Source organism: Scyliorhinus canicula, chromosome 16 (genome assembly GCF_902713615.1).
Source record: "Scyliorhinus canicula chromosome 16, sScyCan1.1, whole genome shotgun sequence".
NCBI lineage: Eukaryota > Metazoa > Chordata > Chondrichthyes > Carcharhiniformes > Scyliorhinidae > Scyliorhinus > Scyliorhinus canicula.
In genome coordinates, this window is record NC_052161.1 from 91,654,429 (window position 1) to 91,681,153 (window position 26,725).

The window sequence follows — 26,725 nt, forward strand, 5'->3', positions numbered from 1 at the left end:
ATGAGAAGAGCCGGAGATTTAAAAGTGTGGGAGAGGACAGGAGCCAGACGTATAAAAGTTTGGGAGAGAAGCCGCAGATTTAAAAGAACGGGAGAGGAGCCAGAGATTTAAAAGCAAGAAAGGAGCCGGAGATTTAAAAGCGGGAGAGGAGCCGGAGATTTAAAAGCATAGGAAACGAGCCAGATAAACAAAAGCGAGAGAGGAGCCGGAGATTTAAAAGCGGGAGAGAAGCCGGAGATTTAAAAGCGAAAGAGGAGCCGGAGATTTAAAAGCGGGAGAGGAGCCGGAGATTTAAAAGTGAGAAAGGAGCCGGAGATTTAAAAGCAAGTGAGAGGAGCCAGAGATGTAAAAGCAGGAATGGACCCGGAGATTTAAAAGTGTGGGAGAGGAGTCGGAGATTTAAAAGCGGGAGAGGAGCCGGAGATTTAAAAGCGTGGGACCTCCACTCACCGTTTGCGGCCTCATGACCCTCAAAGTTGACCACCCCTCCCTCTTTGCCAATCTAACTGCGGATTGCAAGCCAATCACCACCAGGAGCAGATGGTACAGCGCCCAGGACAAGGCCTTCATCAGGTCCGAGGTCCAGCGGCTGCTTCGGGAGGGTATTATCGAGGCCTGCAATACCCCCTGGAGAGCCCAAGTGATAATGGTTAAAACTGGGGAGAAACACAGAATGTTCATGGACTAAAGCCAAACCATCAATTGGTACACGCAGCTGAACGCGTAACCCCTCCCACGCATATCTGATATGCTCAATCAGATTGCACAGTACCAGGTCTTCTCAACAATTGACCTTAAATCCACCTACCACCAACTCCCCATCCGTAAATCAGACCATCCAAACACTGCCTTCGAGGCGGACGGTCAGCTCTATAAATTTCTCAGGGTTCCCTTCGGTGTCACTAACGGCGTCTCGGTCTTCCAAAGGGAGATTGACCGAATGGTCGACCGGTACGGTCTGCGGGCCACATTTCCGTACCTGGACAACGTCACCATCTGCGGCCATGACCAGCAGGACCACGACGCCAACCTCTCTAAATTTCTCCGCACCGCCACTCTCCTCAATCTTACATACAACAAGGAGAAGTGCGTCTTCAGCATAACCCATTTAGCCATCCTCGGCTCTGTGGTCCAAAACGGACTCCTGGGGCCCAATCCCGACCGCATGCGTCCCCTCATGGAGCTCCCCCTCCCCCACTGCTCCAAGGCCCTCAAACGCTGCCTTAGGTTCTTCTCCTACTACGCCCAGTGGGTCCCATACTATGCGGACAAGGCCCGCCCACTCATATAGTCCACCCAATTCCCTCTCACAGCCGAGGCACAACATGCCTTCGCCCGTATTAGAGCAGACGTAGCCAAGGCCAGGATGCATGCAGTAGATGAGACACTACCCTTTCAAGTAGAAAGCGACGTTTCAGATGTCGCCCTCGCTGCCACTCTAAACCAGGCAGGCAGACCCGTGGCATTCTTTTCCCGCACCCTTCATGCCTCTGAAATTCGGCACTCATCTGTTGAAAAAGAGGCCCAGGCTATCGTTGAAGCTGTGCCGCATTGGAGGCATTACCTGGCCGGCAGGCGATTCACTCTCCTCACTGACCCACGGTCGGTAGCTTTCATGTTCAACAACATGCAAAATGATAAAATCTTGTGGTGGAGACTCGAGCTCTCCACCTATAATTACGAGATTTTGTATTGCCCCGGCAAACTCAACAAGCCCCCAGACGCCCTCTCCCGAGGTACATGTGCCAGCGCACAAGTAAACCAACTCCGTGCCCTGCACGACAGCGTTTGTCACCCGGGGGTCACTCGATTGTTCCACCTCATCAAAGCACGCAATCTGCCCTACTCCGTCTAAGACGTACGGACAGTCACCAGAGACTGCCAGGTCTGTGCGAAGAGCAAGCCGCACTTCTACCGGCCGGACCGCGCGCGACTGGTGAAAGCGTTCCACCCCTTCGAACGCCTCAGCGTAGATTTCAAAGGGCCCCTCGCTTCCACCAACCGCAAAACATGTATCCTCAGTGTGGTCGATGAATTCTCCAGGTTCCCATTCGCCATCCCATGCCCGGATATGACGCCTGCCACCGTCATCAAGGCCCTCGATTCCATATTCGTTCTGTTCAGTTTCCCCAACTACTTTTGAGAGAGGAGCTGTGTGGTAAACCACTGTTACACCTGTATTAGATGATGTACGGTAGGACCTGTACTACAGGTTCGCCGGAAGCCCCTGCCTGCTATAAATATGTGCGTCCTCTATTCAGCAGCCATTTCACCAGCTGCTGTGGGAGGCCACACATCTTACTGCAATAAAGCCACAGTTGTATCCAACCTTCGGCCCGCCGAATTTGAGGGTAAGGCGAGAGAGAGAGAGAGAGAGAGAGAGAGAGAAAGAGTCGAGCTCTCCACCTATAATTACAAGATTTTGTATCGCCCCGGCAAACTCAACGAGCCCCCAGACGCCATATCCCGAGTTACATGCGCCAGCGCCTAAGTAGACCGATACCGGGCCTTTGTCACCCAGGGGTCACACGATTGTACCACCTTGTCAAGGCCCGCAATCTGCCCTACTCCGTCGAGGAAGTACAGACAGTCACCAGGGAATGCCAGGTCTGTGCGGAGTGCAAGCCACATTTCTACCGGCCGGACCTTGCGCGCCTGGTGAAGCCCTCCCGCCACTTTGAACGCCTCAGCTTGAATTTCAACGGGACCCTCCCCTCCACCGACCGAAACACGTATATTCTCATTGTGGTCGATGAGTACTCCAGATTCCCCTTCGCCATCCGATGCCCCGATATGACGTCTGCCACCGTCATCAAAGCCCTAAACACAATCTTCGCTCTGTTTGGTTTCCCCGCCTACATTCACAGTGACAGGGGATCCTCATTCATGAGTGATGAGCTGCGTGAGTTCCTGCTCAGCAGGGGTATCGCCTCCAGCAGGACGACCAGCTACAACCCCTGGGGAAAGGGGCAGGTAGAGAGGGAGAATGGGACGGTATGGAGGGCCGTCCAGCTGGCCCTACGGTCCAGGAACCTCCCAGCCTCTTGCTGGCAGGAGGTCCTCCCTGATGCACTACACTCCATCCGGTCACTAATGTGCACCGCTACCAATAACACACCCCATGAACGTCTTATTGCCTTCCCCAGGAAGTCCACATCCGGGGTGTCACTCCCGACTTGGCTCGCAGCTCCAGGACCGGTCCTGCTGCGTGAGCACATCCGACTCCACAAGGCACACTTGCTCCATGCCAACCCCCAGTATATCTATGTGGCGTACCCCGATGGCCGACCAGATACTGTCTCCCTCAGGGACCTGGCACCAGCAGGTTCCACCCATACACACTTCTCCGGCCTGGCGCCACCCTCCCCTCCCCCAACATTAACCCCACCAGGACCATCCCTCCTTCTCCTGCCCACACCAGAGGATGAAGAGGATTTCGGCACATTCCTGGAGTCATCCAACATCAGTCCAGCATCGACATCGGCAGCATCGACATCGTTGCCACCGCTACGTTGCTCCCAGCGGAACATCAAGGCACCAGACCAGCTGTATCTCTAACTGGCACCGGACTTTCAAAGGACTTTTTTTTTCCCTGATAAAACACCATACATAAATTCAATACTGTATATAGTTCTCCACCACCCCCGCCGGACTCATTTTTAACAAGGGGTGAATGTGATAAACCACGGTTACAGCTGTATTAGGTGATGTATGGTAGCACCTGTACTATAGGTTCGCCGGTAGTCCCTGCCTGCTGTAAATATGTGTGTCCTCTATTCAGCAGCCATTTCGCCAGCTGCTGTGGGAGGCCACACATCTTACTGCAATAAAGCCACAGTTGTATCCAACCTTAGTCTTTGTACAATTGATCGTTCATCAAGCTGGAGATTTTAAAGTGTGGAAGAGGAACCGGAGATTTAAAAACGAGAGAGGAGCCGGAGATTTAAAAGCATGTGAGAGGAGCCATAGATATAAAAGTGAGAGAGGAGCCGGAGATTTAAAAGCGGGAGAGGAGCTGGAGATTTAGAAGCACGGGAGAGGAGCCAGATATATAAAAGTGAGAGAGGAGCCGGAGATTTAGAAGCACGGGAGAGAAGCCAGAGGTGTTGATGCACTATCAATTACCACAAAGACGAGTGTAGTGGAATATTTGAGGTTTTATTGAGAAAAGAAGTTGTGCTTCCTGCAGCTGGAACCAGAAATGGCTGTAGCACCGGCGAGCACACACATGTATACGCCGCCTGCTGGGATGAGCCGGCAACAGGGATTTACCCATGTAACTCTAGTATACGGGCCTTACCGTAATACATGTAATACTGCTAGTGGTGACTACCACATTCACCCCCTGTTAAAAAAGCGGGGGTGGTGGAAAACATTAAAAGTTCAGTCTGTCAGGGGCCTTGGCCCTCCTCTGCGATCGCCTCAGTCCTGGTGGTGATGTGAGCACCAACCTGTCCTCGTCTTCGTCAACCCTGAGTGGAACCAGTGGGAGAACGGATCCACCTGGGGTGGGGGCTGCGGTGAGGTTCGCTGGAGAGAGAGTGAGTGGCGCAAAGATAAATGAGGCAACCGGGGGGGCGGGGTCAGATCAGGGGCCATGGTGTGTCCTGGTCAGGGTGTGCAATGTAGACAAACTGCGGGTTCGCATGCAGGACGTGGACTCTTTCGACCAAGGGGTCCGACTTATGGGTCCACACATGCTTCCAGAGGAGTTCGGGTCCAGGAACTGTCAGCCACGTTGGGAGCGAGACCCCGGCGGTAGACTTTCTGGGGAAGGCAAAGACACGTTCGTGAGGGGTCTCGTTAGTCGCGGTGCAGAGGAGCGATCGGATGGAGGGGAGCACGTCGGGGAGGACCTCCTGCCAGCGGGAGACCGGGAGATTTTTTAGACCGCAGGGCCAGCAGGACAGGCTTCCAGACTGTCCCGTTCTCCCTCTCCACCTGCCCCTTTCCTCGGGGGTTGTAGCTGGTCGGCCGGCTCGAGGCAATACCTTTGCTGAGCAGGAACTGACGCAGCTCATCACTCATAAAAGAGGATCCCCGATCGCTGTGGATGTAGGTGGGGAAACCAAACAGAGTGAAGATGCTGTGCAGGGCTTTAATGACCGTAGGAGAAGTCATATCGGGGCATGGGATGGCGAAAGGGAACCGGGAGTACTCATCAACCATGTTCAGAAAGTACGTGTTGCGGTCAGTGGAGGGGAGGGGCCCTTTGAAGTCCATGCTGAGGCGCTCAAAGGGGCGGGAGGCCTTCACCAGATGCTCGATCTGGCCGGTAGAAGTGCGGCGTTCACTCTGCGCAGACCTGGCGGTCTCTGACAACAGCCCTGACCTCCACAATTGAGTAGGGCAGTGATGCGACCATCAATTCATGCGAGACAATTAGTAGAAGTGAACAGTGGTTTTAATAAGCTAGATCTGTGCCTGCCTGCGACTGCTCTGTACTGAGTGCCGCCTACAGGCTGCAGATTTATATACCAGCCCCGAGGGGGCGGAGCCCACAAGGGATCAACATAATACAATACAATAGTGATGATTTGTAGTAGCAATACGTTCACCACAGGCAGGTTGCAGACGTTGATGAAATGAAACAACCGGGTGACCCCCAGGTGGCAGAGATCGTCGTGCAGGGTCCGGAGTCGGTCCATTTGTGCACTGGCACATGTACCTCGGGATAGGGCATTGGGGGGCTTGTTGAGCTTACCGGGGCGATACAAAATCTCGTAATTATAGTTGGAGAGCTCAATCCTCCACCTCAAGATCTTATCATTTTTGATCTTACCCCTCCGTGTGTTATTGAAAATGAAGGTAACCGATCGTTGGTCAGTGAGGAGAGTGAATTTCCTGCCGGCCAGGTAATGCCTCCAATGCCGCACAGCTTCCACAATGGCTTGGGCCTCCTTTTCGACAGAGGAGTGCCGAATTTCTGAGGCATGGTGGGTGCAGGATAAGAAGGCCACGGGCCAGCCCGCCTGGTTGAGGGTGGCAGCCAGAACTATGTCCGATGCATCGCTCTCGACCTGAAAAGGGAGGGACTCATCCACCACGTGCATTGTGGCCTTGGCGATGTCTGCCTTGATGCGGTTAAAGTCCTGGCGGGCCACGACATATTCCACGAGATAGCCAAGGATGGCTAAGCGGTTGGTGCGGAACACGCATTTCTCCTTATTGTACGTGAGGTTAAGGGGTTTGGCAGTATAGAGGGATTTTTGGAGGTTTGCATCATGGTCCTGCTGATCGTGGCCGCAGATGGTGACATTATCTTGGTACGGGAAGATGGCCCGCAGACCGTACCGGTCAACCATTCGGTCCATCTCTTGTTGGAAGGCCGAGACCCCATTAGTGACGGCGAAGGGAACCCTAAGGAAGTGATTGAGGCGGCAATCTTCTTCGAACGCAGTGTATTGGCGATCCTCCGGGTAGATGGTGAGCTGGTGGTAGGCGGACTACAGGTCCACTGTAGAAAAGACCCGATACTGTGCAATCTGATTGACCATATCAGATGTGCGTGGGAGGGGGTACGCGTCAAGCTGCGTGCACCGATTGATGGTCTGACTGTCATCAATGACGATCCTGTTCTTCTCCCCAGTCTCTACTACTACTACTTGAGCTCTCTAGGAGCTATTGCTATCCTCAATGACCCCTTCCCGCAGAAGCCGTTGGACCTCCGACCTGATGAAGGTTCGGTCCTGGGCACTGTCCCGTCTGCTCCTGGTGCCGATGGGTTTGCAATCCCGGGTGAGGTTTGCAAACAGGAAAGGCGGGTCGACCTTAAGGGTCGTGAGGCCGCATACGGTGTGGGAGGGTAGGAGTCCACCGAATTTTAAGGTTAAACTTTGGAGGTGGCACTGGAAGTCCAGGCTGAGTAACAGGGCAGTGCAGAGGTGGGAGAGAATGTAGAACCGGAAGTTGCTAAACTCTATGCCTTGGATGGTGAGGGTCGCGATGCAGTACCCCCGGATTTCCACGAAATGCGATCCGGAGGCCACGGAGATTTTCTGGGTGACGGGTGCACTGCGAGGGCGCAGCGCCTTACCATAGTGGGGTGGATGAAGCTCTCGGTGCTCCTGGAGTCAGAAAGGCAGGTCGTCTTGTGCCCATCGATTTTCACCGTCGTCGTTGCGGTCGTGAGGTTGCGGGGCCAGGACTGATCCATGGTGATCAGGGCAAGCGCCGGCGGATGCTGGGAGGTGCCGGACTGGTCAGCGGTGGTGGAGGTAGCAGCCAGTGATGAACGGCCAAACGACCGGGGCTGTCCAAAATGCCGTCAAAGATGGCGGCGCCCACGGGAAGCACATGGCAGGCGGCGTTAAAGATGGCGCCGCCAATAGCTTGCGGTGAAGAAGATGGCGGCACCCACGGGCCGCACAATGCGAAGAGGAAAATTGCGGCGCCCCTGGGTCACGCGTGGGGGGTGTAGGAATGCCGGGCCTGGAAACAGCAGCGACCAATCGGTCCTGGCAAACAGAAACAAAGGGCGGAATTCTCCGCCAGGCCCGACGCTGTCGTGAAATCCGGAGAGGTTCACAACGGCGTCGGAGGCCTCTCCTGGCCCCCTATTATCCCCCCACCAGGAGCTAGGATGGCCATCCTGTGAAACCCGGCCGCCGGGCCTTGTCGCTGGCGTATGAATGGGCATTACGGCAGACCATTTCTAACGAGTTAGCTGCCTAGTTCCCGCAAGATCAAGCCTACTTCCTTCGTAGCCGCTGGCAGACTTATGCAGACCTCATGCCCGTAACGAAAGCGTCTCGAATTAATGTTCTGTGTGCTGGACTGCCAAAACTGCCTGGCAGTCACAGTTCCTACCTAGGATGTGCAGGGCACTCAAGAAACCATCCAGAGACTCCCTGGGAGTTGCTGTCTCGTGGCCACGAGGTGCTTGGCATATACTTGACTGGTCGAACGTAATGTGCCTTCAGGAGCTCCATAGCTTCGGAGTAGATGGGCGCATCTCAGATGAAAGGAGAAATATCAGGGTTCACTCGTGAATAGAGGACTTGGAGCTTCTGGGAGTCCGAGGGTTCCTCTGTGGATGTTTGGAGGTAGCTTTCGAAGCAGGCTAGCCAGTGGTCGAAGGCCGATGTAGCGTTGCCTGCTTGAGGGCTCAGCTTCAGGCGATCAGGGTTGATGCGGGAGATCCATCGTTTTAAAAATCTTTGCTCAATAAATTGATGCACTATCAATTACCACAAAGACGAGAATAGTGGAATAATCGAGGCTTTATTGAGCAAAGATGTTGTGCCTCCTGTCGCTGGAACCAGAAATGGCTGCAGCACCGGAGAACACACACATATAGATGCCACCTACTGGGCAGAGCCAGCAGGCAGCAAGTTACCCAGATACCTCTACTATACGGGCCTCTACATGTGGTACTGCTAGTGGTACCTACCACAGATATAAAAGCGAGAGAGGAGCCGGAGATTTAAAAACAGAAGAGGAGCCGGAGATTTAAAAGCGGGAGAGGAGCCAGAGATTTAAAAGCACGGGAGAGGAGCCGGAGATTTAAAAGCGCTGGAGAGGAGCCGGAGATTTTAAAACGGGAGAGAGGCCGGAGATTTAAAAGCGCGAGAGAGGAGCAAGTGATTTAAAAGAGCGCGTGGGGCCGGAGTTTTAAAAGCATGGGAGAGGAGCCTGAGATTTAAAAGCGTGGGAGAGGAGCCAGAAATTTAAAAGCACGGGATAGGAGCCGGAGTTTTAAAAGCGATACCTGAGTCGGAGATTTAAAAACGGGAGGAGCTAGAGGTTTAAAAGAGTGGGAGAGGAGCTGGACATTTAAAAACAGGAGAGGAGCCGGAGGTTAAAAAGCGTGGGAGAGGAGCCGGAGATTTAAAAGCGTGGGAGAGGAGCCGGAGATTTAAAAGCGTGGGAGAGGAGCCGGAGATTTAAAAGCGTGGGAGAGGAGCCGGAGATTTAAAAGCGTGGGAGAGGAGCCGGAGATTTAAAAGCGCGTTAGAGGAGTCAGGGATATAAAAGCGAGAGAGGAGCCGTAGATTTAAAAGCGGGAGAGGAGCCGGAGATTTAAAAGGACGTGAGGGGAGCCATAGATTTGAAAGCGCGGGAGAGGAGTCGGAGATTTAAAGGAGTGGGAGAGTAGCCGGAGGTTTAATTGGCTAAGCGGGGACCTGCTAAATTTGAATCCATCTGGTAAATAGTGGTGGTTGGTAAGTAGTTTTTCTGTTATTTACATTTATCTATCTATTTATTTTTTGCCATTGTAGTTGTACAAGTTACCCAAGAGTTAAAACATGCCAGGAGATCACAGACCAGTGTCATGTTCCTCTTGTGCGATGTGGGAGTTCAGGGACACGTCCACTATCCCTGGCTCCTTCAAGTGCAAGATGTGTGACCAGCTGCAGCTCCTGTTAGACTGCCTGTCGACTCTGGAGCTGCAGATGGATTCACTTTGGAGCATCCACAATGCTGAGGAAGTCGTGGATAGAACTTTTAGTGACTTAGTGACACCGCAGATAAAGAGTACTGAGGGAGAGAGGAAATGTGTGACCAACAGGCGGAGGAAGAATAGGAAGGCAGTGCAGGGGTCCCCTGCGGTCATCTCCCTCCAAAACAAGTGTATCGTTTTGGATACGGTCGGGGGAGATGGCTCACCAGGGAAAGGCTGCAGTAGCCAAGTTCATGGCACCGTGGCTGGCTCTGCTACACAGGAGGGCAGGAAAAATAATAGAGCTATAGTGCTAGGGTATTCGATTATAAGGGGAGTAGACAGGCATTTCTGCAGACGCAAACAAGACTCCAGGAAGGTGTGTTGCTTCCCGGGTGCAAGGGTCTTGGATGTCTCAGAGCGGCTGCACAGCATTCTAAAGGGGGAGGGTGAACAGCCAGCTGTCGTGGTGCATGTCGGCACCAACGATAAAGGTAAAAAATGAGATGAGGTCCTACATGCTGAATTTAGGGAGTTAGGAGCTAAACTAAAAAGTAGGACCTCAAAGGTTGTAATCTCGAGATTATTACCAGTGCCACGTGCTAGTCAGAGTAGGAATGACAGGATAGACAGAATGAATGCGTGGCTTGAGAGATGGTGCAAAAGGGAGGGATTCAGATTTTTGGGACATTGGAATCGGTTCTTGGAAAGGTGGGACCAGTACAAACCGGATGGTCTCCACTTGGGCATGCCAGGAACCAATGTCCTAGAGGGGGTTGTTTGCTAGCGCCTTTGGGGAGGGTTTAAACTAATGTGGCAGGGGGATGGGAACCAATGCAGGAAGTCAGAGGGGAGTAAAGAAGGGACAGAAACAAAAGCAGGGTTCTGAGGAATGTGGAGGAACAGAGAGATCTCGGAGTTCATGTCAGTAGATCTCTGAAGGTTGCCACTCAAGTGGATAGAGCCGTGAAGAAGGCTTATAGTGTGTTAGCGTCTATTAACAGGGGGCTTGAGTTTAAGAGCTGTGGGGTTGTGCTGCAACTATACAGGACCCTGGTGAGACCACATTTGGAGTATTGTGTGGAGTTCTGGTCACCTCACTATAACAGGGATGTGGAAGCATTGGAAAGGGTGCAAAGGAAATTTACCAGGATGCTGCCTGGTTTAGAGGGTAGGTCTAATGAGGAAAGGTGATGGAGCTAGGGCTTTTCTCTTTGGAGTGGAGGAGGATGAGAGGCGACGTATAAGATGATGAGGGGGATAGATAGAGTGGATGTTCAGAGACTATTTCTTGGGTGGATGTAGCTGTTACAAGGAGGCATAACTATAAGGTTCAGGGTGGGAGATACAGGAGTTATGTCTGAGGTAGATTCTTCATTCAGAGAGTGGTTAGGGTGTGGAATGGACTGCCTGCTGTGATAGTGGAGTTGGACACTTTAGGAACTTTCAAGCGGTTATTGGATAGGCACATGGAGCACACCAGAATGACAGGGAGTGGGATAGCTTGATCTTGGTTTCGGACAAAGCACGGCACAACATCGAGGGCCAAAGGGCCTGTTCTGTGCTGTACTGTTCTATGGCTAAAAGGGCAGCACTGACAGCTCAATGTTCCAGAGTACAGATGCTGTAGGAAAGATAGAACAGAAGATAGGAGAGGAGGGGGAGTTGCACTTCTGATTAGGAACAACATCACAGCAGTACAGAGAGAGGTTCGCCCACTGAGTCTATCTGGGTAGAACTAAAAATAAGAAGGGTGAGATCACTTTGATAGGACTGTACTGTAGGCCCCCAAATGGTCAGCGGGAAATCGAGAAGTAAATATGTAAGGAGATTACAGATAGCTGTTGTAAAAATAGTGTGGTAATAGTAGGGGTTTGATGGAGAGAAATTTGTTGAGTCTATTCAGGAAGAATTCCTCATTCAATATGTGGATGGTTCGACTAGAGAGGGGGTAAAACCTGACCTCTCCTTGGGGAATAAGGAAGGGCAGGTGACGGAAGGAATCACGTTGAGACCAGTGACCATAATTCCATTAGTTTTAAGATAGCTATGGAGAATGATAGTTCTGGCCCAAAAGTTAAAATTGTAAATTAGGGTAAGGCCAATTTTGATGGTATTAGGCGGGAACTTTCAAAAGTTGATTGGGGGAGCCTGGTTACAGGCAAGGGGACAGCTGCTAAGTAGGAGTCTTTAAAAAGTGTGTTAACTCGGGTTCAGGATGAGCATTCCTCTTAGAGTGGTAGAAATGGGGACATCTTGTTGAAGTTGTACAAGACATTGGTAAGACCACACATGGAATTCAGCTCTGGTCACCCTATAATAGGAAGGATATTGTGAAATTAGAAAGAGTGCAGAAGAGATTTACGAGGATGCTACCAGGACCTGATGGTCTGAGTTATAAGGAGAGGCTGGACAGGCTGGGACTTTTTTCCCTGAAGCGTAGGAGGGTTAGGGGTGATCTTATAGAGGTCGATAAAATGAGGAGCATCAATAAAATAGATAGTCAGCATCTTTTTCCAAAGGTAGAGGAGTCTAGAACTAGAGGGCATAGGTTTAAGGTGCGAGAAAAGAAATACAAAAGAGACCAGAGGGGAAATTTCTTCACAGAGGATGGTGAACATCTGGAACGGGCTGCCAGAGGCAGTGGTAGAGGCAGGTATAATTTTGTCCTTTAAAAAGCAGTTAGACAGTTACATGGGAAGGCTGGGTATGGAAGGTTATGGGCCAAATGCAGGGAAGTGGGACTCGCTTAGTCATAGAAACTGGTGGCATGGACCAGCTGGGCCGGTGGGCCTGTTTCCATGCTGTAAACATCGATGACTCTTTACGACTATCCACTATGACGATTATCTCCAGACTCCTCGAGGTAACAGTCACGTGGTTGTTCTGTACTGCCACCTGCTGATTGGAGTTCATATTCATTACTATTTACATGATTACTTATGCAAATCATCACAACTGTCTATGCGGAGTCTGCACGTTCTCCTCGTGTCTGTGTGGGTTTCCTCTGGGTGTTCCGGTTTCCTCTCAAGTCCTGAAAGACGTGCTTGTTAAGTGAATTTGACATCCTTAATTTTCCCTCAGTGTACCCGAACAGGCGCTGTAGTGTGGCGACTGGGGGGTTTTCAGAGTAACTTCACTGCAGTGTAAATATATACCTACTGTGACACTAATAAAGATTATTATTATTTTGTCTCTTGATTTCTTTCTCTCTTTCCCTCAGTTTTACTCTCTATCTCGCTCATCCACTTTTTTCCCTCTCCTTTCCTTCCTCACACTCCATTTTATCTCCCTCTTTCTATTTTTTATTTCGCTCTCTCCATCTTCTTCCCTTGTTCTCCGTTTTTTCTCTCCCCTTATTTCTCTATCTCCCTCACCATTCATCGCTCTACCTCTTTTTATGCCCTCTCCCCATTTTCTTGCACTTCATTTTTCTCTTCTTAGCTCTCTCTTTTCACTCCGTGTTTCTCTCTCCCTCTCTCGTACTTCGTTTGTCGTTATTTTTCTCTCTTTCGCTCCTCCCCTTTTCTCTCTCGCTCCCTCTCCAATTCTCCGTTTTTTACTGTCTCTTGCTCTCACCCTCTCTCGCTCTTTACATTGTATATCTTGTGTTGTCCTATTATGTATTTTCTTGAATTTTGTTTAATTCCCTTTTCTTCCCTCTTCCCATGTACTGAATGATGCGTTGAGCTGCTTGCAGAAAAATACTTTTCACTGTACCTCGGTACACGTGATAATAAACAAATCCAATCAATCCAATCCAATCCACTTTCCATTTCTCTCTCTCATTCCCTCTCATTGTCCATGTTTTTCTCCCTCTCACTCTTACCTTCTCTCCCTTCTCACATTGATAGTCAGCAATTCTAAGTCCCCCCTTGGGCTGACATATGGCGTGTAAAATTTGCGCCACACAAGTGCCAGACAATGACAAGAGAGGATCTAACTATCTCACCTTGCCATTCAATGGCATTACTGTGGCTAAATCCCCCACCATTAATATCCTCGGGGTTAGCATTCAGAAAACTGAACTGGGCCCAGCCATATAAATACTGTGGCCACAAGAGCAGGCTAGAGGCTGAAAATCCTGCGGAGAGTAACTAATCTCTTCACGCACAACCCCCCCCCCCCCCCCTCCTCCAAGCCTATCCACCATCTACAAGGCACAAATTAGGGGTGTGATGGGATACTCTCCACTTGCCTGGATGAATGCAGCTCCCAACAATGTTGGAGACGCTCAACACCGTCCAGGAGAAATTAACCACATTCACTCCCTCCAGCGCTGAAGCACAGTGGCAGCCGTGTGTACTGTCCACGAGATGCACTGCAGCGATTCACCAAGGTTCCTTCGACAGTGCCTTCCAAACCCATGACCGTTACCATCTAGGACAAGGGGCAGCAGACACAAGGAAACGCAACCTCCTGTAATTTCCCCACACTCACCATTCTGATCTGGAAATATAATCGGCCATTCTTTCACTGTCGCTGAATCAGCATCCTCGGAGCTCGCTGCCAAACAGCACTGTGGGTGAGATCTACGCCACACAGACTGCAGTGCATTCAACATGGTGGCTAACCCACCACCTTCTCAAAGGGTAAATAGGGATGAGTAATAAATATTGGGCCTGGTCCAGCTACACCCTCATCCCTGGGATAATTTATTTTTTAAAAAGAGGCTTATTTGACCATTTTCAGAAGGTCCACCGCAGAATGTCTGGAGTCACTTGTAGGTCACACCAGGTAAGGAGGACAGATTTTCTTCCCTAAAGGAAATCAGTGAACCAGATGGGTTTTTACAACAATTGACCGTTATTCCACGGTTACCATTACTCAGATTAGCGTTATATTCCAGATTTTGCCAATCAACTTTGAATTGACAAAATTTAAGTTCAAATACACGACATTAACACAGAGCCTCGATGCTAACACCGACTCCCTGTCACCCACACCTCGAGCTGGGGTTAGGCCTGGATCATTCCAGGTGTGCGTGCGCGCGTTGTGTGCGCTTGCGCACAAGCGCGGGTGCGTGGATCCGTGAGCGCGCGCAACCGCGCATGTGATGTGTGCTCGGGTGAGTGGCTGTGCGTGCGGGGGGCGGGGAAGGGGCCATGGATTCCCCCCCACAACCCCCCGCCGTCACCCGAGCCCGTACCCCCTCAATGTCAGCTGGCTCGAGGGTTTGACCAGTTGACGTTGGGATGTTGAGTTGGAGATTTATACTCACCAACACAGTGACGAAAGGATACTGGAAAAAAGAGAGAAAACAAGAGCACGGGTTACTGAGGAAGACCATTAACCGTCCAAACAGGGAAACAACTCACACTGATCCTGAGGGGGGAGGGCGAGAGGGGAAGGGCGAGAGGGGAAGGGGGGGGGGGGGGGGAGGGCCGGAGGAGGGGAAGGGTGGGGACGGGCGACGAGGGGAGGGGGGGGGAGGCGAGAGGGAAGGGGGGGGCGAGGGCGAGAGGGAAGGTTGGGGGCGGGGAGGGCGAGAGGGGAAGGGGGGGGGAGGGCAGAGGGGAAGGTGGGGGAGGGCGAGAGGGGAAGGGGGGGGAGGGCGAGAGGGGAAGGGGGGAGCGAGATGGGAGGGGGGAGGGCGAGGGGGGGAGTGGCGAGGGGGGATGAGGGCGAGAGGGGAAGAGGGGGGGAGGGCGCGGGGGGGGGGGAGGAGGGCGAGGGGGGGAGGGCGAGGGGGGGGAGGGCCGGAGAGGGGAAGGGGGGGGGGGCGAGATGGAAGCGGGGGGGGGAGGGAGATGAGGGGGAGGGGGGAGGGCGCGAGGGGAAAAGGGGGGGGGAGGGCGCGAGGGGAGGGGGGGGTGAGGGCAGCGAGGGAAGGGGGGAGGCGCGAGGGGGAGGATGGGGGGAGAGGGTTCGGAGGGCGAGCGGGGGGGGCGAGAGGGAAAGGGGGGGAGTGCGGAAGGGGGGGGGGAGGGCGAGAGGGGAGGGGGGGGGGAGGGCGAGAGGGGAAGAGGGGAAGGGGGGGGGAGGGCGAGAGGGAAGGGGGGGGGAGGGGAGGGCGAGAGGGGAGGGGGGGGGAGGGCGAGAGGGGAAGGGGGGGGGGGGAGGGCGCGAGAGGGGAAGGGGGGGGGGAGGGCGAGAGGGGAAGGGGGGGGGGAGGGCGAGAGGGGAAGGGGGGAGGGCGAGAGGGGAAGGGGGGGGAGGGCGGACGAGGGGAAGGGGGGGGGAGGGCGAGGGGAAGGGGGGGAGGGCGAGAGGGGAAGGGGGGGGGGAGGGGACGCGAGGGGAAGGGGGGGGAGGGCGAGAGGGGAAGGGGGGGGAGGGCGGAGAGGGGAAGGGGGGGGGGAGGGCGAGAGGGGAAGGGGGGGGAGGGCGAGAGGGGAAGGGGGGGGAGGGGGGGGAGGGGGAGAGGGGAAGGGGGGGGGGGAGAGGGCGAGAGGGGAAGGGGGGGGAGGGCGAGAGGGGAAGGGGGGGAGGGCGAGAGGGGAAGGGGGGAGGGCGAGAGGGGAGGGGGGGGGAGGGCGAGAGGGGAAGGGGGGGGGAGGGCGAGAGGGGAAGGGGGGGGGGGAGGGCGAGAGGGGAAGGGGGGGGAGGGCGAGAGGGGAAGGGGGGGGAGGGCGAGAGGGGAAGGGGGGGGAGGGCGAGAGGGGAAGGGGGGGGGCGGGGAGAGGGGGAAGGGGGGGGGAGGGCGAGAGGGGAAGGGGGGGAGGGCGAGGGGAAGGGGGGGAGGGCGAGAGGGGAAGGGGGGGGCGAGAGGGGGAGGGCGAGAGGGGAAGGGGGGGGGAGGGCGAGAGGGGAAGGGGGGGGAGGGCGAGAGGGGAAGGGGGGGGAGGGCGAGAGGGGAAGGGGGGGGAGGGCGAGGGGGAAGGGGGAGGGCGAGAGGGGAAGGGGGGGGAGGGCGAGAGGGGAAGGGGGGGGGGAGGGGAGAGGGGAAGGGGGGGGGAGGGCGAGAGGGGAAGGGGGGGAGGGCGAGAGGGGGGGGGGGGGAGGGCGAGCGAGAGGGGAAGGGGGGGGGAGGGCGAGAGGGGAAGGGGGGGGGGAGGGCGAGGGGGAAGGGGGGGGGGGGGGGAGGGCGAGAGGGGAAGGGGGGGAGGGCGAGAGGGGAAGGGGGGGGGGAGGGAGGCGAGAGGGGAAGGGGGGGGAGGGGGAGAGAGGGGAAGGGGGGGGAGGGCGAGAGGGGAAGGGGGGGGGCAAGGGGGGGAGGGCGAGGGGGGGGAGGGGGAGGGGGGGGAGGGCGAGGGGGAGGGGGAGGGGGGGGGAGGGCAAGGGGGGGAGGGCAAGGGGGGGGAGGGCGAGAGGGGAAGGGGGGGAGGGCGAGAGGGGGGGGAGGGCGGGAGGGAGGGGGGGGGAGGGCGAGAGGGGGGGGGGAGGGCGAGAGGGGAAGGGGGGGAGGGCGAGAGGGGAAGGGGGGGGAGGGCGAGAGGGGAAGGGGGGGAGGGCGGAGTGGAAGGGGGGGGAGGGCGAGAGGGGAAGGGGGGGGAGGGGAAGGGGGGAGGGGGAGGGAAGGGGGGGAGGGCGAGAGGGGAAGGGGGGGGGAGGGCGAGAGGGGAAGGGGGGTGAGGGCGGAGAGGGGAAGGGGGGGAGGGCGGAGAGGGGAAGGGGGGGGAGGGCGAGAGGGGAAGGGGGGGGGAGGGCGAGAGGGGGAAGGGTGGGGGGAGGGCGAGAGGGGAAGGGGGTGGGAGGGCGGCGAGAGGGGAAGGGGGGGGAGGGCGAGAGGGGAAGGGGGGGGAGGGCGAGAGGGGCAAGGGGGGGGAGGGCGAGAGGGGAAGGGGGGGGGAGGGCGAGGAGGGGAAGGGGGGAGAGAGCGAGAGGGGGAAGGGGAGGGAGCGAGAGGGGAAGGAGGGGAGGGAGCGAGAGGGGAAGGAAGGGAGAGAGCGAGGGGAAGGAGGGGAGAGAGCGAGGGGAAGGGGGGGAGGCGAGGGAGGGGGGGGAGGGCGAGAGGAAAGGGGGGGCGGGTGAGAGGGGAAGGGGGGGAGGGTGAGGGAGGGGGGGAGGGCGAGAGGGGAAGGGGGGGAGGGCGAGGGGGGAGGGCGAGAGGGGAAGGGGGGAGGGGAAGGGGGGGGAGGGCGAGAGGGGAAGGGGGGGGAGGGCGAGAGGGGGAAGGGGGGGGAAGGCGAGAGGGGAAAGGGGGGAGGGCGAGAGAGAGGGGAAGGGGGGGAGGGCGAGAGGGGAAGGGGGGGGAGGGCGCGAGGGGAAGGGGGGGAGGGCGCGAAGGGGGAGGGGGGAGGGCGCGAGGGGAAGGGGGGGGGCGAGGGAGGGGGAGGGCGAGAGGGAAAGGGGGAGGGCGAGGGAGGGGGGGGGAGGGCGAGAGGGGGAAGGGGGGGGAGGGGCGAGAGGGGAAGGGGGGGAGGGCGAGAGGTGAAGGGGGGGGAGGGCGAGGAGGGGGGGGGAGGGCGGAGGGGAAGGGGGGGAGGGCGAGAGGGGAAGGGGGGGTGGGGCGAGAGGGGGAAGGGGGGGGGGAGGGCGAGAGGGGAAGGGGGGGAAGGGCGGAGAGGGGAAGGGGGGGGGGGGAGGGCGAGAGGGGAAGGGGGGGGAGGGCGAGGAAGGGGGGGGGGGAGGGCGAGAGGGGGGGGGAGGGTGGGTGGAGGGGGGGGGGAGGGCGAGAGGGGAAGGGGGGGGGGGGAGAGAGCGAGAGGGGGGGGGGGAGGGCGAGAGGGGAAGGAGGGGAGGGAGCGAGAGGGGAAGGAGGGGAGGGAGCGAGAGGGGAAGGAGGGGAGGGCGAGAGGGGAAGGGGGGGAGGGCGAAGAGGGGAAGGGGGGGGAGGGAGAGAGGGGGGGGGGGGGAGGGCGAGAGGGGAAGGGGGGGAGGGCGAGAGGGGAAGGGGGGGAGGGGAGAGAGGGGAGGGGGGTGGGAGAGGGCGAGAGGGGAAGGGGGGGGAGGGCGAGAGAGGGAAGGGGGGGAGGGCGAGAGGGGAAGGGGCGAGGGCGAGGGGGGGAGGGGCGAGGGCGGAGGGGGGGGGGGGGGGAGGGCGAGGGAGGGGGGGGAGGGGAGGGGGGGAGGGAGGGGGGGAGGGCGAGGGGGGGGGGAGGGCGGGGGGGAAGGGGGGAGGGCGAGAGGGGGGAGGGCGAGAGGGGGGGGGGGCGGAGGAGGAGAGAGGGGGGGAGGGCGCGGAGAGGGGGGGAGGGCGAGAGAGGGGGGGGGGGAGGGGGAGGGGGGGGGGGGGGGGGGGGGGGGGGAGGGCGAGGGGGAGGGCGAGAGGGGGGGGAGGGCGAGAGAGAGGGGGAGGGCGAGAGAGGGGGGGGAGGGCGCGAGGGGGGGGAGGGAGAGAGAGGGGGAGGGCGAGAGAGGGGGGGAGGGCGAGAGAGAGGGGGAGGGCGAGAGAGAGGGGGGGGGGGGAGGGCGAGAGAGGGGGGGGGGAGGGCGAGAGAGGGGGGGGAGGGCGAGAGGGGAGGGGGGGGAGGGCGAGAGAGGGGGGGGGGAGGGCGAGAGGGGAAGGGGGGGAGGGCGAGAGGGGAAGGAGGGCGAGAGAGGGGAAGGAGGGCGAGAGGGGAAGGGGAAGGAGGGCGAGAGGGGAAGGGGGGGAGGGCGAGAGGGGAAGGGGGGGGAGGGCGAGAGGGGAAGGGGGGGGAGGGCGAGAGAGGGGGAAGGGGGGGGGGGCGGGCGGGGAGGGGGAGGAGGGGGGGGGGGGGGCGGGGAGGGGGGGGGGGGGAGAGGAAGGGGGGGGGGGGGGGGGGGGGGGGAGGGCGAGGGGGGAGGGCGAGGGAGGGGGGGGGAGGGGGGGAGGGCGAGGGAGGGGGGGGGGGGGGGGGGAGGGCGGGGGAGGGGGGGGAGGGCGAGGGGGGGGGAGGGAGAGAGGGGAAGGGGGGGAGGGCGCGAGAGGGCGGGAGGGCGAGAGGGGGGGGGGGAGGGCGAGAGAGGGGGGGGAGGGCGAGAGAGGGGGGGAGGGCGAGAGAGGGGGGGGGCGAGAGAGGGGGGGAGGGCGAGAGAGGGGGGGGGGAGGGGGAGGGGGGGGGGGGGGAGAGGGGGGGGGGAGGGCGAGGGGGGGGAGGGCGAGAGGGGGGGGGAGGGCGAGAGGGGGGGTGGGGGGGCGAGAGGGGGGGGGGGGGGGGCGAGAGAGGGGGGGGGGGGGGGCGGAGAGAGAGGGGGGGGGGGGGGGGGGGCGAGAGAGAGGGGGTGGGGGGGGCGAGAGAGGGGGTGGGGGGGCGAGGGAGGGGGTGGGGGGGGGCGAGGAGGGGGGGTGGGGGGGGGCGAGGGAGGGGGTGGGGGGGCGAGGGAGGGGGGGGGGGGGGCAAGAGGAGGGGGGGAGGGGGGGGGGAGGGAGAGAGGGGGGGAGGGGGAGGGGAGGGGGGGAGGGCGCGAGAGGGGGGGAGGGCGAGAGGGGGGGAAGGGCGAGAGAGAGGGGGAGGGCGAGAGAGAGGGGGAGGGCGAGAGAGAGGGGGAGGGCGAGAGAGAGGGGGAGGGCGAGAGAGAGGGGGGGGGCGAGAGAGAGGGGGAGGGCGAGAGAGGGGGGGGGGCGAGGGCGAGAGGGGGGGAGGGCGGGAGGGGGGGGGGGGGGAGGCGAGAGGGGGGGGGGGGGGCGAGAGAGGGGGTGGGTGGGGCGAGAGGTGGGGAGAGAGAGAGGGGGGTGGGGGGGAGAGAGGGGGGGGGGGGGGGGGAGAGAGGGGGGGGGGGGGGGAGAGAGAGGGGGTGGGGGGGGGAGAGAGGGGGTGGGGGGGGCGAGAGAGGGGGGGGGGGGGGCGAGAGAGGGGGGGGGGGGGGCGAGAGGAGAGGGGGGGGGGGGGGGCGAGAGAGGGGGTGGGGGGGGGGAGGGAGGGGGTGGGGGGGGGCGAGGGAGGGGGTGGGGGGGGCGAGGGAGGGGGGTGGGGGGGGCGAGGGAGGGGCAGTGGGGGGGGCGAGGGGAGGGGGTGGGGGGGGGCGAGAGGAGGGGGGAGGGCGAGAGGGGGGGGAGGGCGAGGGGAGGGGGGGGGGAGGGCGAGAGGAGGGGGGGAGGGCGAGAGGGGGGGGGGAGGGCGAGAGGAGGGGGGGGGGAGGGCGAGAGGAGGGGGGGCGAGGGCGAGAGGAGGGGGGGGAGGGCGAGAGAGGAGGGGGGGGAGGGCGAGGCGGAGGGGGGGAGGGCGAGAGGAGGGGGGGGAGGGCGATAGGAGGGGGAGAGGGAGGGGAGGGCTGGGTAGAGGCGGGGGGGGGGGGGAAGGGGGAAGGGGGGGAAGGGGGGGAGGGGGGGGGTGGGATGGCCTGGAATGGGTGGAGAGGGTGGAAGGGGGGGGAGGGGGGGCGGGGGGGGGGGGGGGGGGGGGGGGGGGTGGGGGGGGGGGGGGGAGGGACGGGGGAGGGTGGGGGGGAGGGGGGGAGGGGGAGGGGATGGGGGGGGGGGGGGGGGGGGGTGGGGGGAATGGGGGGGGGGGGGGGTTGAGGGGGGAGGGGGGGGGGGGGGGGGGGGGGGGGTTGGGGCGGGGGGGGGGGGGGGGGGGGGGGGGGGGGGAGTGGAGGGGGGGTGGGGGGGGGGGGGGGCAGGGGGGGGAGGGGGGGGGGGGGGGGGGGGGGGGGAGGGGGGGGGGGGGGGGGAGGGGAGGGGGGTGAGGGGGGGGAGGGGGGGGGGGGGGGGGGGGGGGGGAGGGCGGGAGGGGGGGGGTGGGGGGGGCGAGAGAGAGAGAGGGGGAGGGGGGGCGAGAGAGGGGGAGGGGGGGGCGAGAGAGGGGGAGGGGGGGGGCGAGAGAGGGGGTGGTGGGGGGCGAGAGAGGGGGGGAGGGGGGGCGAGAGAGGGGGGGCGAGAGGGGGGGGGCGAGAGGGGGGGGGGGCGAGAGGGGGGTGGGGGGGGGGCGAGAGAGGGGGGTGGGGGGCGAGAGAGAGGGGGTGGGTGGGGGGGGCGAGAGAGGGGGGGGTGGGGGGGGCGAGAGAGGGGGTGGGTGGGGGGGGGCGAGAGAGGGGGTGGGGGGGGGGCGAGAGAGGGGGTGGGTAGGGGCGAGAGAGAGGGGGGTGGGGGGGGCGAGAGAGGGGGTGGGGGGGGGCGAGAGGAGGGGGGGGGGGGGGGGCGAGAGAGGGGGTGGGGGGGGCGAGAGGGGGGTGGGGTGGGGGGGGCGGGAGAGAGGGGGTGGGGGGGGGGAGAGAGGGGGTGGGTGGGGGGGGCGAGAGAGGGGGGGGTGGGGGGGCGAGAGAGGGGGGGGGGGGGGCGAGAGGGGGGGGGGGGGGCGGAGAGAGAGGGGGTGGGGGGGCGAGAGAGGGGGTGGGGGGGGGGCGAGAGTGGGGGTGGGGGGGGTGAGAGAGGGGGTGGGGGGGGCCAGAGAGGGGGTGGGGGGGGGGGGCGGAGAGAGGGGGGGCGAGAGGGGGTGGGGGGGGCGAGAGAGGGGGTGGGGGGGGGGCGAGAGGAGGGTGGTGGAGGGGGCGAGAGAGGGGGTGGGGGGGGCGAGAGAGGGGGTGGGGGGGCGAGAGAGGGGGTGGGGGGGGCGAGAGAGGGGGTGGTGGGGGGCGAGAGAGGGGGGGGCGAGAGAGTGGGGGGGAGAGAGAGGGGGGGGGGGCGAGAGAGGGGGTGGGGGGGCGAGGAGAGGGGGTGGGGGGGCGAGAGGGGGGGGGGGGGCGAGAGAGGGGGGGCGATAGAGGGGGGGCGAGAGAGGGGGGGCGAGGGGGGGGCGAGAGAGGGGGTGGGGGGCGAGAGAGGGGGTGGGGGGGCGAGAGAGGGGGTGGGGGGGCGAGAGAGGGGGTGGGGGGGCGAGAGGGGGTGGGGGGGCGAGAGAGGGGGTGGGGGTGGGGAGACGGGGAGGTGGGGGGAGACGGGGAGGTGGGGGGGAGACAGGGAGGTGGGGGGAGACGGGGAGGTGTGGGGGACGAGGGAGGGAGGTGGGTGGAGACGGGGAGGTGGGGGGGACGAGGGAGGGAGGTGGGTGGGGGGGACGAGGGAGGGAGGTGGGTGGGGGGACGAGGGAGGGAGGTGGGTGGGGGGGACGAGGGAGTGAGGTGGGTGGGGGGGGACGAGGGAGGTGGGTGGGGGGGATGAGGGAGGGAGGTGGGTGGGGGGGACGAGGGAGGGAGGTGGGGGGGACGAGGGAGGGAGGTGGGTGGGGGGACGAGGGAGGAGGTGGGTGGGGGGGACGAGGGAGGGAGGTGGGTGGGGGTGACGAGGGAGGGAGGTGGGTGGGGGGGACGAGGGAGGGAGGTGGGTGGGGGGGACGAGGGAGGGAGGTGGGTGGGGGACGAGGGAGGGAGGTGGGTGGGGGACGAGGGAGGGAGGTGGGTGGGGACGAGGGAGGGAGGTGGGGGGGGACGAGGGAGGGAGGTGGGGGGGACGAGTGAGGGAGGTGGGGGGGACGAGGGAGGGAGGTGGGGGGACGAGGGAGGGAGGTGGGGGGGACGAGGGGAGGTGGGGGAGGGAGGGTGGGGGGCGAGGGAGGTGGGGGGGACGAGGGAGGGTAGGTGGGGGGACGAGGGAGGGTGGGGGGGGCGAGGGAGGTGGGGGGGACGAGGGAGGGAGGTGGGGGGGACGAGGGAGGGAGGTGGGGGGGACGAGGGAGGGAGGGGGGCACGAGGGAGGGAGAGGGGCACGAGGGAGGAGGGGAACGAGGGAGAGGGGGACGAGGGAGTGGGAGGATGAGGGATGGGGGGGCGAGGGAGAATGGATGAGGGAGAAGAGGGGGAAAGGGAGATGGAGGGGTGGGATGAGGGAGGGGGGGCGATGGGGGAGGAGGGAGGATGAGAATGGGGGGAAGATGGGGGATGTGGCGGGGGAGTGTGGGGGGATGAGGCGGAGGACAGGGGTGGGTGGGGGGAAGGATGGTGATGTTGGGGGAGAGGATGGGGGATGATGGAGGATGTGGTTGGGGCTGGAGGGGATGGGGGGTGTGAGGGAGATGTAAAGGGAGGGGGGTGTGAGGGGAAGGGGAGGGGTGTGTGAGAGGAAGGGGTGGCGGGTATGAGAGGAAAGGGGGGGCGTGTGTGAGGGAAAGGGTGTGTGGGGGGAAATGGTGGGGTGAGGGGAAGGGATGTGAGGGGGAGGGTTGGGGGTGTGAGGGGGACGGGGATGTGAAGGGGCGGGGGGTGAAGAAGGGGGTTGAAGGGGAGGGGGTGTGTGATGAGGGGGAGGGGGAAGGGAGGAGCGGGGAAAGGCATGGGAGAGGGGAAGGGAAGGGGGTTAAATGGGGATGGTGGTGTGGAGGTGAGTGGGTTGAAGGAAAGGGGATGAAGGGATAGGGGGAAGGGGTGAATGATTGTGGGCGGGGGAGAAGGTGAATGGGAGCGGGGTTGTGGAGGTGGTTGGGGTAAAGAGTGAGAATGACAATAAGTTAGTGAGGAAAAATGTGGGAATAAAACATTCAGAGATGGATGGAGAAATGGATTTATGGATGAAAAGACAGGCGGATGGATGGAGGGATTGATTGAAGGAGAGTTGGAGGGATGGATGAGTTGATGGATCTCACCTTTTCCTGAATAGGGATGAAATTTTCATTCAACGTCACAATCCTGAATTTCACTGAAAGACAAGGAAAAGATGCACGGTAAGATCCCGAGACCTCAGACCCCTGACACACATCCCACCCCTGCACTGACCTGCTAGAGGTCTCAGTCATCACAGTGAAATTTCATCCTCTGGGACCTGGGCTCAACCCTAAACCCAGATAGGGGGAACCAAGGATACCATGATATCAGGAGAGGCCATACAGCCCCTTTCCAACCTGTTACACAGGAACAGGAGGACTGCTGGCTTAGTGCTCGATGGACCAGCTGGTGAGCTTGCTGAACGAACCGTTCACCCAGCAACGGAAGGAGAGTTTGGAGGACTGGGCTGTGGATTCGATTAGGGTAGTGCTTGATCACGTGGAAATGAAGCTGGCGGCCCATGGTCAGGTGATCCAGAACATGGAGGAGGTGATAAGGGAACATGAGCAGTTTGCCTCAATGGCAGCGGAGATGGGGATGATGCGCAATCAGCAATAGCGGCTTCAGGAGAAAGTCGAGGATCTATAGAACTGGTCACACAGGCAGAATATAAGGATCATTGGCCTGCCGGAGGAGAGTGAAGGAACCAATGCTGGTGCATACATGGGGACGATGTTGGAGAAGCTACATAGATAGAACATAGAACAGTACAGCACAGAACAGGCCCTTCGGCCCTCAATGTTGTGCCGAGCCATGATCACCCTACTCAAACCCACGTATCCACCCTATACCCGTAACCCAACAACCCCCCCCCCTTTTTTTTAATAAATGTTTTTATTCAGTTTTCGTATTTTATATTGAACAAATTACAAATTGTTAGGAGAGAGAAAAAAAAACAAACAAAAACAAACACGCAAAAATTAACAAACATATTTACAGGTAAGCATCTTCGTAGTAGTAACTGCGCCCCCCCCCCCCCCCCCCCCCCCCCCCCCCCTCAACATGTTTATTTAGCTTGGTTTTGGGCCTTAGCTAGCCATCGAACCCCCGTAACGAACCTGTAGCCCCCCCCCCTCCCGCTACCTTCCCCCGACTATTCTTCCTCTTGTACATTGGCCACAAATAGGTCCCGGAACAGTTGCATGAATGGCTCCCACGTTCTGTGGAAGCCGTCGTCCGACCCTCGGATGGCAAATTTGATTTTCTCCATTTGGAGAGATTCCGAGAGGTCGGACAGCCAGTCCGCAGCTCTGGGCGGTGCTGCTGACCGCCAGCCAAACAGGATTCTACGGCGGGCGATCAGGGAGGCAAAGGCAAGGGCATCCGCCCTCCTCCCCAGGAATAGATCTGGCTGTTCTGAAACCCCGAAGACCGCCACTATCGGGCATGGCTCCACCCTCACTCCCACCACTTTGGACATTACCTCGAAGAAGGCTGTCCAGTACTCCACGAGTCTGGGGCAGGACCAGAACATGTGGGCGTGGTTGGCCGGGCCTCTTTGGCACCGTTCACATCTGTCTTCCACCTCCGGGAAGAACCTACTCATACGGGTTCTTGTTAAGTGGGCTCTATGTACCACTTTTAGTTGCGTCAGGCTGAGCCTTGCGCACGTGGAGGTGGAGTTGACCCTATGCAGTGCTTCGCTCCAGAGTCCCCACCCGATCTCCATCCCCAGGTCGTCCTCCCATTTCCTCCTTGTTGCGTCCAGTACGGTGTCGTCCCTATCTACCAGTCGGTCATACATGTCACTACAGTTCCCTTTCTCTAGGATACTTGCGTCCAGTAGGTCTTCCAGTAGTGTCTGTCGTGGCGGTTGTGGGTACGTCCTTGTCTCCTTTCGTAGGAAGTTTTTGAGCTGCAGGTACCGTAGCTCGTTCCCCCCAGCTAGCTGAAATTTCTCTGTCAGTTCGTCCAGTGTTGCGATCCTGTCGTCCGTGTATAGGTCCCTGACTGTCAGTGTCCCCCCGTCCTGCCTCCACCTTTTGAAGGTGGCGTCGGTCAGTGCTGGTTTGAACCTATGGTTGTTGCAGATGGGAGCCCTGTTCGACATTTTGGTCAGGCCAAGTTGCTGCCGCAGTTGGTTCCAGGATTGGAGGGTGGCTGTCACCACTGGGCTGCTGGAGTGTTTTTTGGGTGGGGATGGGAGTGCTGCCGTGGCGAGGGCCCGGAGGGAGGTTCCCATGCAGGAGGCCTCCTCCGCACGCACCCACTCAGCTTCTGGCTCCTGGATCCATCCCCTTACTCGCTCGGCTGTTGCTGCCCAGTGGTAGAATTGTAGATTCGGGAGGGCTAACCCTCCCCTGGTTTTTGTTTTTTGTAAGACCTTCTTTGGGATCCTAGCATTTTTACCCCCCCATACGAACGCCATGATGAGTTTGTCCAGCGCTTTGAAAAAGGCCTTGGGGATGTAGATCGGAATGGATCTAAACAGGAAGAGGAACCTGGGCAGTACGTTCATTTTGATCGTCTGAACTCTCCCCGCGAGGGAGAGCGGGAGTGTGTTCCATCTTTGCAGGTCCTTTTTAACTTCCTCCGTCAGGCTGGTGAGGTTCCATTTGTGGATCCCTTTCCAGTCATGGGCTATTTGGATCCCCAGGTAGCGGAATTTATGTCGGGCTTGTTTGAACGGCAGCCCCTTTAGTGCTGCCCCCCCCCCCCCCTTGCGGGTGTAATGGGAAGGTCTCACTTTTGCTCATGTTGAGTTTGTAGCCCGAGAAGGCTCCAAACTCTTTCAGGAGCGCGATGATTCCGTCCATGCTGCTTTGTGGGTCCGAGATATAGAGGAGCAGATCATCCGCATAGAGTGAGACTCTGTGCTCTCTACCTCCCCTTCGGATCCCCCTCCAATTTTTTGCTGCCCTGAGCGCGATTGCTAGCGGTTCGATTGCTAGTGCGAACAGCAGCGGGGACAGTGGGCATCCTTGTCTGGTGCCCCTGTGCAGCTGGAAGTATTGGGAGTTGGTATTGTTGGTCTGTACACTCGCCATGGGAGCGTTGTACAGGAGCTTTACCCAAGCTGTGAACCCTGTTCCAAGCCCGAACCGCTCCAGTACCTCTATGAGGTATATCCATTCGACTCTGTCG

General features: G+C 60.5%; 1 protein-coding gene across 1 annotated transcript in view; it reads right to left on the reverse strand.

Moving 5' to 3' along the window:
* LOC119979763 (alpha-2-macroglobulin-like) overlaps positions 1 to 26,725 on the reverse strand; it is a 412,459-nt gene that overhangs the window by 351,227 nt on the left and 34,507 nt on the right. Inside the window, exons 4-5 of the mRNA XM_038822394.1 lie at positions 23,683 to 23,735; positions 14,604 to 14,624 (exon numbers count right to left, since the gene is read on the reverse strand). Coding sequence (XP_038678322.1) covers positions 14,604 to 14,624; positions 23,683 to 23,735 — 74 coding nt within the window. The remainder of the gene's footprint in view (positions 1 to 14,603; positions 14,625 to 23,682; positions 23,736 to 26,725) is intronic.